This window comes from Neolamprologus multifasciatus, chromosome 1 (genome assembly GCF_963576455.1).
Source record: "Neolamprologus multifasciatus chromosome 1, fNeoMul1.2, whole genome shotgun sequence".
NCBI lineage: Eukaryota > Metazoa > Chordata > Actinopteri > Cichliformes > Cichlidae > Neolamprologus > Neolamprologus multifasciatus.
Genome location: NC_140439.1, coordinates 32,060,884 through 32,079,327, shown reverse-complemented (window position 1 = coordinate 32,079,327; position 18,444 = coordinate 32,060,884). Strand labels below are relative to the sequence as shown.

Genomic DNA, 18,444 nt, shown 5'->3' with positions numbered 1-18,444 from the left:
GCCAGTGTAAGATGCCTGTGGGTGTTAATGTAAACTCATGATGTGCCAACAGGTTTGATGAGGATGTTTTTCCAAATTTTATATGACTTTAAACTACATACCTATCAAGCTTAAATAAACATTATAATATATCAGTACATAAACAGCGGGTATGTACTGGCTGAATTGATTAAAACCCCTTTGATGTTCATTTACATTCTCAATAACTACAGGATAAAGACAGCTGACACTGCCTCATGCAGGAATAACTCTGTTATATCTACTATTTGCCTGTATTTTCTGTGAATATCTGTATGATATTAGACTGACCCCACTGCTCTACTTGCAAACACAACATTTAAAATCAACTCAATTCATATATTTAGTTTTCCTTTAGATAGTTTTATTTCGACTTTTTTGTAAACCAGATATGTTGACAAAACAGTAGAATACAGTGATTTTACTTGCCACAAAGCCATTCACAGATAATTGCAAAACAATTTTCAGTTTCATCCTGATATAACTGGCTGATAAACGTACTGCTGAGGAAACCCCAAAATATACTGGCTACATTAAGCACCCACTGTGAAGCATATATAATGTCTAATGAATGTTTTGAGGCTGATTTTTGTTAAAACTGGGACAGTAATTGACAGATGGAGACAACAAAGCAACCAGCTCATATTCAGTTTTTGAGTTTTTAAAGGCCACCTGAAGTCTCAGAGGCCCCCAAACAGAATATTATGGTTACAGCAGTATTGTGGTTTATATCACATACGTCTTACTGGCACACACTGCAAAATTCTGGCAGTATTTCGTTTGCTCAGCCCCTGTGATTAGTCTCTGTCTTTTTTGTGGATGTTCTCAGCAGTAGCTGTTCAGAGTCTGTGATTCTCTTTCCGAAACAGTTCTTCTAAATCAGGGCTGTGAAGTCAGGAGAAACTCTATACGTTTTAATGGCTGTAGATTGATCACACTTCTATTTCTGAGTGTTTTACAAGCATGGATGCCTGTAGTGAAGTTAAGAGTAACTGTGCCCTTTGCTCTATAGTCTGTGAGGGCATTATGTGGTTTGGATGAGGCTTCTTTCTTTACTGTTGGGATCAAACATCTTGCCACTCTCTCTGTACTTAAAAGGTTACAGATGTGCTTTCATGCAGTAGTCTGAAATCAAGTGTGGAACCTTGTAAATTCAAAAATAACATTTTGGTAAGTTGCTTATTTGTTTATTTTATCAGCAGAAACAGAAATGCAATGCAATTTGTATTTTTTTAAACCACAGCTGTTTTGTCCTTCCTGCTTATCCAATGTTACAGTAAATACTTTAATTCCAGCTTGTCAGCCCATTTTGGTTGAACTTTCTTTGCTATTGATTTCGAAACATGCTGTGTTTTGGAGAGTGGAAGGCTGAGTGATTATCATAAAAAAAACACTAGAGCTTTGGTTTCTATTTATGGCTACAAACCAGCATATTCGAGAAGCAAAATCTGAGAAAAAGTTCTAAACTGATCAAATCTGCAAGTATTGAGATATTGATGAAGTGGCATTTTCATGTATACATTCATAAACAGACTCTAGGCTATTTTTGCATCATTCTTTTTCTCATAATATGTTTCATTTGTGAGGGCAGATTTAAATCATATAGCTATATATTTAGCCAAAATGTGTTTGGCTAAATTAAAAGTATAAATGTAGCTGAAATTACCTGCTGTGTGTGTGTGTGTGTGTGTGTGTGTGTATATATATATATATATATATATATATATATATATATATATATATATATATATATATATATATATATATATATATATATATATATATATATATATATATATATATATATATATATATATATATATATATATATATATATATATATATATATATACACACACATATATATATGTGTGTGTATATATATATATATATATATATATATATATATATATATATATATATATATATATATATATATATATATATATATATATATATATTAGTGGCAACTGACCAATTGCTAAGAACATGCACTTTCTAGGTGACTGGTGTAACTATAATGAAAACACATTGATTGCACGAGTCCTCAACCCCAACTTGTCATGGCAGATGGCTGCCTCTCGCTGAGCCTGGTTCCTTCCTGTTAAAAATGAGTTTTTCCTTCCCACTGTCGCCAAGTGCTTGCTCTTAGGGGCTAATTGTTGGAGTTTTCTCTGTAGGGTCTTTACCTTACAATATAAAATACCTTGAGGCAACTGTTGTGTTTTGGTGCTTATATAAATGTAATTGAATTGAACAGAACTGAATATCATTGTTATCTTAAAATAATTAGGGTTAGTCAGTGGACAAACTCAGTTTGTTTCTTTTCTACCATGTACACTTAATGTTTAATTAAGCTTAAAGACGGGCTGTTCAGTGTTCTTTGTTTTTTTTAAAGGAGAAACTTGTAAACAAAGTCTTAAATACTGCATAAGCATGATAGCTGGACACATGATATTATGTTAAAAGACTCTAGCTTTCCCTTATAAGGTGACCTTTGCAAGTTTTTGTTTTTGTGCAAAGCTGTGTGATAAAGTGTTTGCTGGAAGTCTGTTTACTCAGCCTTTTGTAACTTTGGTATTTAATGAATATGCTATCATCCAGCACTAGCTTTCACCGCAGGGAGAAATAGTAAACAGTGTATGAGGTATCAGAGTGGGTCTTTTTTTTTTTTTTAAACTGTAACTTGCTGCTTTATATTTTAATGCAATTAATATTCCCTGTCCTCCTTAACTAAGACTCTGCTGGTAATAAGCTGAACAATAACAGCTTTTTGTTTTGGGGTTTTAAAGGACACAGAAAAGACTATCCTTTGGTCTCTTTAAATTCTTGTCTGAAATACTACAACCCCAAGGACACACAGACATGTGGACAAACTCAAAAACAAAAACAAGGCAAACATTGTTTAGAGGACTGGCTTAGAGAAAAGCCATCTCTTTTTTTTATAAACCAGATTTCTAAAACTAAAATAAATCTGCAAGTTTTGGTCATATGGTTGATTTACTTCCTGAAAAGTTTATTATTAAATATAGAAATTAGCATAAAGCTTAATGTGATCTGCAAAACAGTGAAGGAGGATTTTCTTTCTCTGTTGTTAAACTAAATTGTTTACACAGGAAAGACTGTAAATCATTCAGTCATGTCAGTTTGTGTTTAAGATTGTCATGCGAGAGCTCAATAGTAATGTTAACTCCACAGATACAGATGTGTTTGAAGTGCTGACTGAGGTAAAAGCAATGTCGCAGGCTTTTCCTCATTAAAGCCAATTAAAGTTCCATAGCATCTTAACATGTGGGGGACAGATGCTACTATGCTCTGATGTGTACTTTGTGTATTTTATTTAAATCCAAACCAAACCTCCAACCATATTTGATATCAATCTTTACAGATTTTTTGTTTTTCGGTCCTAGAAATGTTTGTACAATATCCATAATGTCATTTCCAGACACAACATCACGTCTTGAAATTACTTCCACTGTAAATTCTTTGTCGTTGGGATGATACTGCCTCTGTATTCTCAACCTGGAAGCCAAGTCGGGGCTGTATTGAATTTCCAGATGAACTTGAGCGTCACAGCTGACCAAGTCATGATCACTTCATTGGCCATTTTCCAAAGAATTTTACAACCTTTCTATGTGTGAATCTGTAGAAATGCCCAACATGTGCACCAAACAGGCTCCTTTAACCTTATGCTCATAAATATGTTTTATAGTACTGGACTAATTCCATCACAGGATGCAGTTTTATGTAAGAGTAGTTTTATTGTGAGAAGCGTCTTGGTGGAAAGCACGATGTCTAATTCATTGTCAGTTAAAGAGTTAAAACCTCCACTTTTTTGTCAGTTTTGTTTACACAAGTGTTAGTAATATTGCTTTGGTATATTTGGTATAATGAAAATAGAGAAAAGGAGACAGCAGTTCATGGCTCACAGTATTGTTATTTTGCTTTTCTTTTGGGGTTGATAGGAAAAAGCTGAGGGAAAAACTGCCAAAACACAGGTTAAAAGGTTATGGTGGGGATCCAGTGTGGATTCATGTGGATTAAGACTTGGGGGGGCTTAACCACCACAGCCTCTCCAGACTGAGAAAACATCCTTTTATTCATAACCACCTCCATTATATTTTTTTCTCTGCAGAGTTTGGCCCAGCATCATGTGAGTTATTCAGGGTAAGACAGTCAGACCTGATAGTTGTCATTTTAAACTCAAATTGCCATAAAAAAACCCAACCGCAGAACAATGTGATACAGCCACTATGTCACCCTCTGGCTTATGACCCTCGTTTTTTGATGCTCTGATTTCTTTTTATTTGTTTTATGTTTTTTTTTCAAGCCTGGAGGAAGCATATTTTTAAGTGGAGTTCTCCATTATCAGCTAACACTATAGCTTAAAACAATAACACAGTACATATATCGACCGTGGGTGCGTCCTACAGGCATGTGTATTGTACAAATAAAACAAATAAAACACTAGAATTTTACTCACTAAAACAGAGCACAGGGGTCTTGCACCGCCTGACTACACAGTGTGACAAATTATTTGACATATCATTATTTTAATGCTAGCTTTTGAAACCAGTCTCAACTGCTATTTCAAGGAACTGCAGTTTTACTCACTTTAGGGTTTTTTCGCTTTCTTTTCTTATAACTTGCTGCCAGCTGCCTGTGCTTTCTGCCGACCCTTTTATGTACTGTTGAAGTCAAAATGCTTTACTGCATTCATATGATTAAACAGAAAGAAGAAAGCTAGAGGAATGACGTAAATATCATACTTGCAGTAGCTGTGTCCATGCTATCTGTGTAAGACAGTTGGACAGAATTTACTTATATCTGGACATAACAAATAAACAAGTCTTTGAAGCTGAAATATGCAAATTTCTATTGGCAATGCATAACATGTAAATCACTGTGTTATGTTTGAGCCTAAAACTGAAAACGCATCAATGGACCTCATGTAGTCTCCTAGGTCCTAGTTGGTATAGTGCAGCTGCCCACATCTGGATGCTACGTTGCAGTGTATCTCGGTGGTCTAGCCGCAAGCATGTGCTGCTGTAAGTCAGTCTGTCACCCCAGGACTGGATGTGTCTGTCAGCTGCAGATGATTCTGTCTCAGCACCCTAAACACCATCTGACAATGTGCAGAAACTGGTGCCTTTGTTTTCCCAAGCTTGGAGCTTTGTAGTTCGGGTAGTTTCTGAGAAATAAGATGTAGGCCACTGCCTTCTATGAGCCTGTTAATGTCAAGAATGAATTTCATGTGAGTAAATCATGATGTTGAGAAGTAAGCATCATTTCAACCAAGGATTAAATTACTTTAAATATGTTGTCAGGCTCCAGACATGTGTCACAAAGAGCAGTTATCCCTGTTAATGTGTTGTGCATATATTCAGTTGTGCAAAGACACAAATAACCCCGCCTGGCGAAACCTCACAAGGGATTTAGTTTCTGCAGCAGTTACAGTGCTTTTCTGCTTTGAGAGGTTCCTCTGCCAAGGAGTGCCTGTTTTCCATGACATTTCTAACTTGATTTACTACAGTAGAGATGAGCTACATCTAGCACTGTTGTTAATTTCAGAATGATATCATTCAGAGCATTAACTTTTTATTCATGATTATATTCATAATGTGTAGCCACAAACCAGGCCTCCAGCATGGATAAAAGCAGTATTATTGCAAGGTAATTGTAAAATTAAGCCAGCTGCTGTTAGGAAGAAAATATCATTTCTTTGCATTCTTCGCAAATCTGATATTTTATTCATTCGCTCCCTCTAAACATGTATTGCCCTTACAGCTGCTTGGCCTCTGTAACAGCAAAGTTGCAACAAACTGATCATGGGCACTGTGTTAATCATTTACTGTATTGTCCCTTTATATCCTTTTAATATAATGTTAAACTCATTAAGAGACTTCTAAGAATTTAGTTGCAATGTTTTGATAAAGGTTTTAGTTACAATAACAATAAAGAGTAGTGTATATGAGCACATGTGACATCAGATTTGCATATTGACTCTTTAAAACACTTTATAACTTCAATAATCATTATTTTACATTAACAGTGCACAATGTGTCTCTGCAGTACAGTGTACAGATTTGCTCACTTTGTATTTTGGTTTTCTGTGCCAAAACTGTAGATAATTCAAATCCATTCACTGGTTTTCTTTTCTTGTTATCATCCTAATTTCTAGGAAGTTGTTGTTGAAACAAAGATACAGCACTGTGTGGTGATAAATCCACTGCAAATTATCACCCTGGTGCCAAATTGTAGACTAGAATGTTTAGCAGCTTACTGGTGGATATAGCAGGACATTTGTTCTATCTGTAATTATTTTAAATAATGTATTAAACATTTAACGTCATAAAATAATTGTATTGCTGTAGTTCAAAAATGAGAATTTTTAATCTACCTACACTACTGGCTTCTGGTTTTTGTTTGGTTTTTTTTTTGTTTTTTTTTACAAAATGTTCATTTTGGTTCTCAAATTCTGCAAATATGCATGGATTAGTCAGTTACAGACATAGATGTATACCTTTTTAAGTCTAGTCTGTCACCAGTTTTTTAGTCATCTGGTTGTTAGGTTAATTAAAACAGTGTACAAAAAACATCCAAAAATAATATATATCTAGTAATGTCCTGCTCTAGACTATAGATCAGGACATACTCCCTATGCTGTCTATACAGTACTGTATACTGACGGGAGTTTAGATAAACTGGAATATTAGAAAAAGCAACTGATTATGGTGGTCTACAGTCACTGTTATCACGTGGTTGCTGTTTAAAATTGATAATTTTTATGGTCAATAATTATAAAATAATTAATATAAAAATTGTTTAAGAAGTACTTTTTTTTGGGGTTTGTTTAATAAAAAAAAGTATATTGTACTCATAAATGTACATTGTTAATTATGTCTTCCAACAAAATGATGCATTAATTGATCCATTCTCATTAACTTGGAATGAATCCATTAAAAATACAATGGTAGGGGTGCTAGTTTGTGCCACGTTGCCCACCATCAGCGCCTGAGATGGACATCATTGTTGTATTATTATAGAAAGAAAGAAAGTATACTTCCTCTCTGCATTTAACCCATTCACTCAGTGAAACAGTGGGCAGCAATGTGTAGGGACGGTACCTTGCTCAGGGGTATCTCAGGGTAGCCATTCAGTGGATTCGGACCACCGACCTTCCGATCATGGGGCTACCACTTTACCTACTGAGCTATCCCTGTTAATAGGGTGTTAACCTTACAGTATACAGTGCCTCAGGGCAGTTGTTGTTGTGATTTGGCACTATATAATTAAAATTGAATTGTTCTGCCTAATGGCTCTTTATGTATGTGACTAGATAGGTAGAAACTTTGTAGGTAAAGGTGTAATTGAAGAGCATTGCACTCCTTAAACAATTTGAACCGCCTGCCCAAAGTAAATAGACGTGAACACACATTGACAGCTGACAGCAGATTGAAAGCCTTCCCTCAATACAGATAAACAGAGCTCTACAGATGCCACCATAGCTAGGATTATGCACATTAATTGAGAAGGGAAAACAGAACTTAGGTGACTGCAATCTGCAGTCTACTGACATCTAGTGGTGAGATTTTACACACTGTAACGTTTCAATTTTACATACTTCAACTACAAAATCGACCTAATAACAAATCTAAAATAGAATTATATATATTGTCTTGACCTATTAAAAGCATAAATAATCATCTGATGACAGCAAAGTTATAAAGTTGGAATATGAACAATAATACTACTTTTAATGAACAAACAGTTTCATATATGAGTGGCCTGAAGAAGAAGACGTGTATTGGCTATGCAGTAAAGCATTAAAGCAAAGGAGTACAATAGATTATTGGGTTCAAGAGGTTAATGTCTCTGCATTTACATGACGTCATTATTAGTGTTTTATTTTTTATTTATATTAAATCATTTTAGTCATGACCACAACACTAAGCAGTGGGTCCTGAGGTCTCTGCTCTTCTGTTTTTCAGTATTCAGATATTAAAGCTGCAGCAAAAAGTACTGTCATCATTGTAACATAGGCCACTAAGGACAGACTTGCTGTTCAATACGAAAGAGACTAACTTCTCAGGCTCACTTCTCAGGATATCTGTGTCTAATTCTAAATGTCTTGTTGTGTTTTTTGGGAGTAGACGATATCTCCAGTGACAAGTGCCTTTGGCAAAACTGTGTAGAATTCAGTTTGTTACAGAAAACTCTGCAATATGATGACTTTCACCCAGCTGCATTGCGTGGGAAAATATCATCAGGATCTGCTTTAAGATGATGCTGTTTTCAGTGTTCATGAGTTAACTTAAGGTCAACTCCACTGTCCTGACACATGTAACCATTTCCAGATGAAGGTGGGCTTTAGCGACATTTTCAAAATCCTGTTACAGTTCCACTAAAAACGGGGTGGTTTTCCTCAACAGATGGCACAAACCACCCACAGAGAGAAGGCGAAAAAAACATTGACGTGTTCTCAGAAACTGGGGTGAGGTTTGAAAGTTGTCTCTTTTTTTTTAACAGCCACACTGAGATTTCTGTTTGAGTTTAACTTGTAGCAGCTAGTGATATATAGATGTTAAAGATGTATTAAAATGTCACCGTCTTCACATCATTTTGATGGACTCATGTTTGTCAGAAAAATATGCAATGTTAGTGCTTTGTACAACTTACAAGACCAAAAAAAACTTGATTTTAATCGAGATATCGATATCGACCTTACCTTTCTAATATGTGTACAGAGTGTAGAATCTCTTGGCCCTTCCTCATATCAGAAGAATGAAAATCCTGGTTGTTTTTACATCCACAGTCACAACATATTACACTAACTATTCAGATTTGAAGTCAATAAATTCTCCACTCCTACATTAACATGTTTTGGTTTAAACATTTTCCCATCCAAACGTCCACAGATAACCTCTCACCATGTCAGCATCTGTTTTATGAGAGGAACTATATTCCCTTTTTCAGGCAAATGCTGCCTCGTTTCTATAATGGTGTTGTTTTAGTTTGAAGGGATTTACGATGAAAATGGAGATGCAGAGGAGATATTCATTCATTGGTAGTCATTTAAACAGACAGCCCTACTTGACTCCATTTTAATTTGTTTTCCATGGTAGATATGCTGTACTGTAGCCAGTTTAAATGTCCTCAGATGTGTTTTTACCATATATTATGCATTTCGTTACAGCCAGATTGTAGCTTTTGAATTGCTCTGTATTTGTCGATCTGTAAAGTGAGATCATAAAGTGCAACGGTGCTTCTCTGAATGTTATTCTGTTATGTTTAGTGATTTTCATACAGAGTTTCCAACATAATTCCATGCTGACCACCAAAGCTTTTGGGAGTTTTATTTAAATTTTTTTCAGCACTCTTAGTTTGCTGTTCTTTTCTCCCATCACTTATTTCCTGTGTTGAAGAAGGCATTTCATGTTTGCTTTGGCCCAGCTGATGCTTTGGCCAAGAGCTGACTGGCCTGCTATGGGTGGGAGAGAGCAAGAATTTCATTTTGAGTTCACCCCAACTACCTTAGTCCACCCATGGCCACTATTTCTTCTTCCACCTCTCCGTTCTCTCTCTTTTCATCACTTTCTTATACCTTTCTCCACCTGTTTCTCCATTTTCCACTGCGTTTCTGTATTTTCACTGTTCTGCAACTGATTTATGGTGATCTATTTCTGCAAAATCCATGGGGATGATCCTATTTTTTTCTTATATACTTCCTTTATTTTTGTTTAGATCATTTCACTACAGGAACATATGTGAAATGGTGCAGTGAAATCGACCAGTATTGGTCTTCTTCGTTGAGGGTTATATTTAACTGTTTTTTTATGCTGAGTGGAGTATGCTGGGGTTACACCAAGTGGAATGCATCAGCTGCATCTGTGAATTTACATTAACGCCTGGTGAAAGTTGTAATCTGATTTAGAGTTTTGAAGGTGGCTCTTTCGTGTCACAATTTCTTTCCCTACCGTTATGTTGGTAAATGTGGTTGTACTGGACATAAGCTTGTGCTGTGAGATCTAAAGCTTAGCATGTCTGACTGTATGGTAGCGCAACTTCTGGGCCACCTGTTTGCACAGCGACAGACTTTTACTGCCGGTTTGACTCAATTTATGGATTGCTGATGTTAACTGTTCTATTTTTACTGTGACCAAGTATCCTGTAATTTATTGCCACCAGTGTGATGAAGAAACCTCATACTGTCGAGAGGAAATTTGCCATCAATTCAGAGGCTGTCATTCCAAAACAATGCCTTCTGGAAAGTAACGATGATCATGCTAATTAGCCTTTCTTATGTTATAGTTAAGTAAATGACTTTATTGTGTTTATTTAGCAGATTTTTGATCTATATGATCTGTGTTTATTCTACATAATCTCTGTTATTCCTATTTTTTTCACTCAAAATGTTTTATGATTAGCACACTTTACTGCTGTTTCACTAAGTAAAGATTATCACTATATCTCATTACCCCCTTATTACTTTTCTCTCTGTCCCACAGAGTCTAGGATGCGATGAGTATCTCGGATCAGGAAGGGTGGTGGACAAGTGTGGCGTGTGTGGAGGTGACAACACAACCTGTAGGCTGGTTTCAGGAGTGTTCAAACATAGTTTATCCAAGATCGGCTATCACAAGATAGTGGAGATCCCAGAAGGAGCCACCAAGATCAATGTTACTGAGATGGTGAAGAGCAGAAACTACCTAGGTGGGTGGTAAACATACTCACAGGATACTGTGCTGTGGCTGTACTGACGAAGAATAGCCAGTTATTGCAGTTGAGTCTTCTTGCTCATGGCTGGTTTCCTTAATTTTATTCTAGCTGCTGTATTGCAGCTGGGTGAATGTATAAGTTGAGTTTAGCATTTTAGCCAACAGAACTGCTTTAGCATTTCACTGTTTTCATTATGAACACTAACAAGTAATTTAAGGCACCTAAATTAAAATTACACCCTTTTCCCCCACATTTTTGATACTCTTAATTAGTTCAGCATTTGTTCAGGCAGTCAAGATCAGTCATAATCTTCAGTGGATCTCAGCCATGCTCTATATCAACTAATACACTCTGTGTTTTAAGCTGCATTAGCCTGACCACAGTTGTGCCTGAAGTCGCGTTGTAACTCCCCTCCACTCCATCTTCCTTTCATGTTCTTTCAGTGCCATACCTGTTGTCACTGAAGCCTGATGTTCTGTACAGTCTTACAGCTGGTATCTCCTCCTCTGGCTTTGTGGAATCGTGGAGACGTGTGCTCTCCTAATAGAGCCAAAGAGAGTTAAATTACTGTAGAAGGAAATAACAATGTTCTTTTGACTACAGTGGCCCTGAATGACCTGTAATCTTCCTCCACAGTGCTTATTCCTAGTCAGTCTTTACTCTCTGCCATGCTGTGTTGGGCATATTCTTTATTTAAACGCAGATGCCAAATATAAAAATGTTTCCGTTCACATCACATTATATTTCATTGCATATGTGACAGCTAAATGAATTATGTTTGGGAAAAAAATAACAGAGATCATTTCTTAGCAGCACATCAGTCATGCTATAATAATATTTTGACATCTGCTAGTTTGCTTGAGAAAAGAGGTTTTAGGTATTAGTTGCTAAAACTGTGTGAACAGTATAGAAATGCTTGAATGTTGGCCATATACTTTAAATAAGAGGCCTCTAGGAGTGCTTGTCGTTGGTAACTGCTAATTTAGCTGTCTCGCAGCAAATAGAGCGTTTTAGTTTCCATCCTGGTTTACAGTTTCATTAGTCACAGTTTGCTGCAGAGTTCTGCTTTCAGCAGCTCAGAACATACGTCAGAAAACCTCCATCTGCCATGTGTAGTGTTACATGTGTGGCACCAGTGAAAAGAAAGTCATGAAAAGAAATCATTAAATGATGAATGTGAGAAATGTTTGTTACATTAGCACTAAATAAGCCTGAGTGGGTAGGAGCTGTTTGTTACATTTGTTTTATTAAACAGCATTTTTCTTTAGGATTTCTTTGGCCTTATGTCTATATCACCACCCACTGCTGTCTTACCATTGTTTAATGGAGCCTTTGAGTGACCCACACTTTATAGATATTTGGACTTTTTACTGAGGTGCAACAGTGGGACAGTAGAGGCTTATTTATTCAGAAATAACTGTTGTTGTTTAATGAGAACCTTGCCCTGACTCAGCATTGGGTTTAGAGGAAGAGGAGAGCAGTCCTAGTCCACCCCCCACCACCCCCCATCCACCCACCCGCAACTGCTTTCCCTGAGGAAAGTGCATAAACATGCTTTCATCAGAGGATCTTACCCTTCAGGACTCACAATCGTTTTTAATTAAAGTGCGGAATTTCACCACCCAATAAAAAAAATAAAAAACTGGAAACATTAAGACGACGAATTCAGTGGCTGTCTTTCAAACCCCAGCTACTTAGATGCCAAGTATGCTCAGCTTTCTTTAATTCGAACTGACCATTTATATACACGAGGACACAGAGTTATGTACAGACAAAAAATACTAGTATTTATATGAAAAACTTTGCTGCACCTTATACAGAATTTACAAACTCTTCATTCTTCATTCACACATAGCAAGAAAAAAACGTGTGTTCTCTAAGTGGATATGTTTTCAGTGGCACATTTATAAAGATAAAATAAAGAGGAATGATCTGAAAGTGTTGTGCATTAACTTGATAAAAAGATTAAAAAGTTCCAGGGAGCAACATATGTTTTAAAATGCAAACGAGACTAGAATCAGGCAGGAGCCATCAACTATATCCTCATCACGTCCCTGATTTTCCCTTCAATAGGCCTTTGTTCTGCGCTCTGCATCTCTAATAGTGCTTTTAGTTGTCCAAACACTCTTTTACAAGCCTGTCTAATGTTACACTTCTAATGTCTTTCTAATGGCCCTTTTGTATTTAATCCATGAAATCAGTGGAAAAACCTCTTGGGAGATTTTGTTACAGGATTTGCATGAAAGATTTGCCAGCACAAACAGATTGTCACATTTGAAAAAGACATTGCTCTGAAAGTGCATGTGAGAGCTTTTATTCAGTTAGCTACTGTAATTACCTTTTTGGGTTTGAGCCACTTTTAAAAAGAATACAGATCCCATTATGCCAAATAGTTTTATATTAAACAATAATTATATAGAAGAGCTTTTTGGTTACATGTTTTTCTCATGTCTTTGTCAGTCTTGATTGTCAGTCTCTCTGTGTCTACCAGCTTTGCGAAGCCGATCAGGGCGATCAATCATTAATGGAAACTGGGCAATTGACCGGCCAGGAAAGTATGAGGGTGCAGGGACCATGTTCACCTATCGCCGACCCAATGAAATCAGTAGCACAGCTGGGGAATCCTTTCTCGCTGAAGGCCCCACAAATGAGATTCTGGACGTTTATGTGAGTAAAAAAAATCAGCTTGAACCCCAAGAAAGTTACGGTGGTGGGTCTCCTTGTTTTTTTATTTATCTTTATTTTTTTGCTGACCTGAGAAACGGCGTAAAATTTTGAAAGTGCAAATGTTGAAAGGCTTACAGTTCTGTTTTGAAATGGTTGTCTAAGTCTCATCTACTGTCACTCAGATGATCTTCCAGCAGCCAAATCCTGGTGTTCACTATGAGTACATTGTCCCATCTGAGAAGCTCGTGAGCCCTCAGCAACCAAGCCGCAGGCCAGGAGGTAAATAAGACCCACTTTTGTCCCCTCTTACTGTGTACAAACGACCAAGCAAACAACCAGTGGAGAAAATAACTGTTAGATAAATTAATAAGTGGGTGTTCTATATATAGCTAGCTATATCTATCCATAGAGTATATAAAATTGATGACACTTCACATCTTAGGCAGTGCTGTGAATGGACAGGATGGATACGACCAGCAGAATCATCAGGAAAACTTTAATTCAGCTGGCAGTGGAAGATATTCGCCTCCTCCCACTGAAAACCAGGTACCCTCCGTACAGCCACCCAGACGTGAGAGAGAATACAACTGGAAACTGACTGGAGCTACAGAGTGCAGTGCTTCCTGTGGTAAAGGTCAGTTAAAGAAGTTTATGTTGAGCATTTTTTTTTCTTTTTAGTTGAGAGAGAGTAATAAAATAACAAAACAGTGAAAAAAAGTTTGCTTGAGGTTTTACAGGTTTTTTTTATGTGTATATATATCTGTTTGTGATGCAAGTCTGCATTTATATGGCATTAAAATTATGTTACATCCAGTTATCAATTATGTAAAAATTATGTGTCTCCACGTGCATGTTAAACTATACCTAAAGTCAAAACTCAAAAGTTGCATTGCTAAAACATTAATCATTTTGGTCTTTATGACATTGAGTAAAATATGACTTTACTGAACTTTTAATTGCACAAAAGATTTTCCCATACGGGTTATAACACAATCAAAATTTGTTTCAGGAGTTAGTGCCTAAATTTCCACTTTTTAGGTTTCAGATATTCCATCTTTCACTGTGTCAACCGGCTGACTCAGGTCCAGGTATCGGACTCTTTGTGTGACAGCAGCAGCCGACCAAGTCCACAGGAAGAGGCCTGCAACCTGCAGCCCTGCCCAGCATTGTGAGAAATTTCTCCTCTGTTTCTAGAGTGCAAATTGCAGATGTCTAAATTTAAAAAGTGTTTTTTATTCTACATGCAAGTTGACTTAATAGTATGCATGTACGCAATGAAGCCTTAATAGCTTTATAAGCTGTAAATATCACCCCAAGGTTCGATCCTTTAAGCAAATTTTCTATCCAGGCATTTCAGATCACACTGAGAGATGACGAGGAAGAATGTATTTTAAATTTTACCATCCATGTGGAAATATTCATACAATTTTTTTAAACTGTTGTTTTAAAATATAGAAATTGATGATTTTCAGGTGAACCAAGTTTTTTACATCCTCTTAATTTTGTACCGTTTCTGTCCCTAAAGGAACAAATCACAGAAAATACAACAAATGAATGTCGCATTTTGGACACTAATGCTTTTCATTTTATTTAATAGCTGGGATATTGGAGAATGGTCAGAGTGCAGCAAAACCTGCGGTCTGGGCATGCAGCATCGGCAGGTCTTGTGTCGCCAGGTTTACGCCAACCGCACCCTCAATGTCCACACGAGCCGCTGTCGCCACCTGGAGCGGCCTGAAACTGCCAGTACCTGCCAGCTAAAGATCTGCAGTGAGTGGCAGATTCGCTCAGAGTGGACTTCTGTGAGTGGCAGCAGTCAGACTTAATTTAACTTACCAGACTTTTCTGAACTGACCCTGAAGTTATGAAAGTTATCTTGAATCTGTACTCCTGTTCTCTACTCTTATATCTTATATCTAAATTGAGCAAATAAGCACACTCATGAAAAGAAAATGGTACAGTCTCCTTAGCTATACATACCTCCATAGTACAACACTATCCATGTATCTTCATAGTGCTCTGTGCCATGTGGGCTGGGTCAGAGGTCACGAGAGGTACACTGTGTCAGCAATGTGGGCGACTTTGTTCCTGATGAGGAGTGCAACATGAATCTGCGGCCCAATGATGCGGAGAACTGTGATATGGGAGCTTGTGCCAAGAGCTGGTTCTACACTGAGTGGGGCAACAGGGTAAGTGTCAGCAGGAGACACAGTAACTTTCATTCATTTCTAATAACAGAGCAAGTCTTTGTATACAGAAGGTCTGTCTTCATCACTCAAGTAGCTATTCTTGATGGCCAGCTGATATAGATACCTTTTGATGATTTTGGCAGGGAAACGTACAAGTAAGGTCAGATAGAAACTTTCATGCCTATGAGGAAAACTATGAGAAAATAAAATCAATAAAGACAGTGGTTGCCACGCGATCATAGGCTGTGCTTTAGGCTGTTCCTGCTTTCAGGTTACATTGCATGACTTTTGTAAGCAGCAGAACAGATTAGCCATGAACAAATATTAAGTTCTTGCAGGGAAAGGAAGACCTCAGTGGATGACATGAGAATCCAACAGAACTGGGCACGTGTTTTTTGTTTTACGGTGATGATACCATTTAACTTTACGGCAATACAATAAGACTAAAAGAGAAAAGTGAATAACTTTAATTTTGCAACATTGCCTAGATTCCTCTAGATTTGAAACATACGAACTACAAAGCCAGCTAAGATATGAAGTTTCAAAGTGGGCACAGTTAGGTTCTCCATTTCCTCCTCACAAACTCATACCACCTTTGCACACATTTGACTTGTGTGGTTTTTCTTTAATGTATTTTTCACCCTATGTTTCTACTTTGTGCAAATATTTGACCTAAACTCTAATACTTTTTGCTCCACAGTGCTCAGCTGAATGTGGCATGGGTGTACGGACACGGGGAGTTCTCTGCCTGACCAACCAAATCAGCAGTCTCCCTCTGGAAGGATGTGGCAGCGAACGGCCTGCAGACTCTCAGGTCTGCAACAACGGTCCCTGTGAGAATCGAATTGAGTGGTTCACAGGACCCTGGAGCCAGGTATGAGCGCAAGTGGAGGTTACATTGTACGTACGGGGGAAGTTGTCAAATATGTAGGACTTTACATTAATATGTCACATGGGTTTTTCTTTCTTGATTTTGTGTTTAACTGAACATAGTGCTCTGCAGAGTGTGGCACCGGCACCCAGCAGAGGTCAGTGGTGTGTTTGATGAAGTCAAATGAAGGATTCACTGTCATGCCACCGTATGAGTGCTCATCCCTGGACAAACCTCTCAGGCAGCAGAGCTGTAGCCTCAAGGCCTGTGGAGCAAAGTGGTACCACACTGACTGGAGTGCTGTGAGTAAGACATAAAACCCTCTATCACAGTTTAGATGCTTAGAATCCTCACAGTGCTTAAAACGACTGATATTTTGGATAGTTCTTGCTGAAGAAATCACTTTAAATCTATTGTAGATGGTTGCTTGAGTTGTACATAAAAGTGGTGTAGGCACTGTGATGTCACTCATTGGTTTGTGGGCACTGTTTTGAAGCCTTAGGTACTTTTTTAACCGCATATCACAACTGGTAGATCTGTCTCTGTGGAGACTTCATAGCCAATAGCAGCGACTTGCCAATCACACATAGCCCTGCTCTAAAGCCAATCCTGTTTTTGTCATTTATTTTACTCTAAATAGTAATGAACGTCAAGCCTTATTAAAATTTCTTGAAACTTGCCCGTGAGATTGCAAACTCATCAGGATAAATTATTTTCTCTTGGCTTTTATACTATCTGTCTTTTTAAAGCAGAGGAGTCGCTCCCTGCTGTTCATTAAAAAGATTGCAGGTTATAGCCCCTTTCCCATTCCGAGAGCTAACTATCTGTGAGAGCTAGCTGATGAGTCTCCTGATTAATAGGTAATAAGTAGGTTATCCATCCATCTTCATCCGCTTTATCCGAGGCCGGGTCGCGGGGGTAGCAGCCTAAGCAGAGAGGCCCAGACCTCCCTCTCCCCAGCCACCTCCTCCAGCTTATCCGGGGGAACACCAAGGCGTTCCCAGGCCAGCCGAGAGATATAATCTCTCCAGCGTGTTCTGGGTCTGCCCCGGGGTCTCCTCCCGGTGGGACATGCCCAGAACACCTCACCTAGGAGGCGCCCAGGAGGCATCCTTGTCAGATGCCCGAACCACCTCAGCTGGCTCCTTTCAATGTGGAGCAGCAGCGGCTCTACTCTGAGCCCCTCCCGGATGGCCGAACTTCTCACCCTATCTCTAAGGGAGAGACCAGCCACCCTTCGGAGGAAGCTCATTTCTGCCGCTTGTATCCGCAATCTCGTTCTTTCGGTCACTACCCACAGCTCGTGGCCATAGGTGAGGGTAGGGATGTAGATTGACCGGTAAAGTGAGAGCTTCGCTTTTACACTCAGCTCCCTCTTCACCACGACGATAAGTAGGTTATAAATCTTTATTTGCTATGTACCATTTTTGTTACCATTTAATATGTAACAGTTGTATTTAAACCTTCTAAAATGTGTCCTGGTGTTTTTGACATTAAAATAAATGTAAAGTTTAATTAATACTAATTAAAGTACATCAATAGCACAATTTCCCTTGAACCTTTCTTTTCAGGATTTTGACTGGTCAGATTTAACTGACAGTACCCAAGCAGCCCACTAAACTCGGATTGGTGCCTAGCATCACCTTTTTACATCTGACACCTCAAAACCAGATATCCCATTTTCCCTATTAGAAATTTAATTGAAATAATTGATCAAATTTTGATCGTAATGTATAGAATAGTCGCTGTGATATCCTCCCTGACTTTAAGGCAAGCATATGAGAATGATTACTGTCACTGACTCTTGCCCTTCAAGTGCTCCAAAACATGTGAAGGAGGTTTCCGTGTGAGAGAGGTGCGCTGTCTGTCTGATGACATGCTGTCTAGTGAGGGCTGCGATGTGCAGTTGAAACCAGAAGAGAAGGAGGACTGCAACCCAGGGCCCTGCATACCTCAGATAGGTCAGTCAACTTTTTATAC

At 38.0% G+C, this 18,444-nt stretch overlaps 1 protein-coding gene across 2 annotated transcripts in view; it reads left to right on the top strand.

Annotated features, from left to right (window-relative positions):
- Positions 1 to 18,444, top strand: part of thsd4 (thrombospondin type 1 domain containing 4) — a 63,316-nt gene that overhangs the window by 30,885 nt on the left and 13,987 nt on the right. For both annotated transcript variants that reach the window (XM_085158576.1, XM_085158657.1), the window contains 10 exons: positions 10,527 to 10,731; positions 13,229 to 13,404; positions 13,587 to 13,683; positions 13,847 to 14,038; positions 14,443 to 14,572; positions 15,002 to 15,206; positions 15,420 to 15,593; positions 16,294 to 16,467; positions 16,587 to 16,766; positions 18,281 to 18,425. In XM_085158576.1, coding sequence (XP_085014702.1) covers positions 10,527 to 10,731; positions 13,229 to 13,404; positions 13,587 to 13,683; positions 13,847 to 14,038; positions 14,443 to 14,572; positions 15,002 to 15,206; positions 15,420 to 15,593; positions 16,294 to 16,467; positions 16,587 to 16,766; positions 18,281 to 18,425 — 1,678 coding nt within the window. The remainder of the gene's footprint in view (positions 1 to 10,526; positions 10,732 to 13,228; positions 13,405 to 13,586; positions 13,684 to 13,846; positions 14,039 to 14,442; positions 14,573 to 15,001; positions 15,207 to 15,419; positions 15,594 to 16,293; positions 16,468 to 16,586; positions 16,767 to 18,280; positions 18,426 to 18,444) is intronic.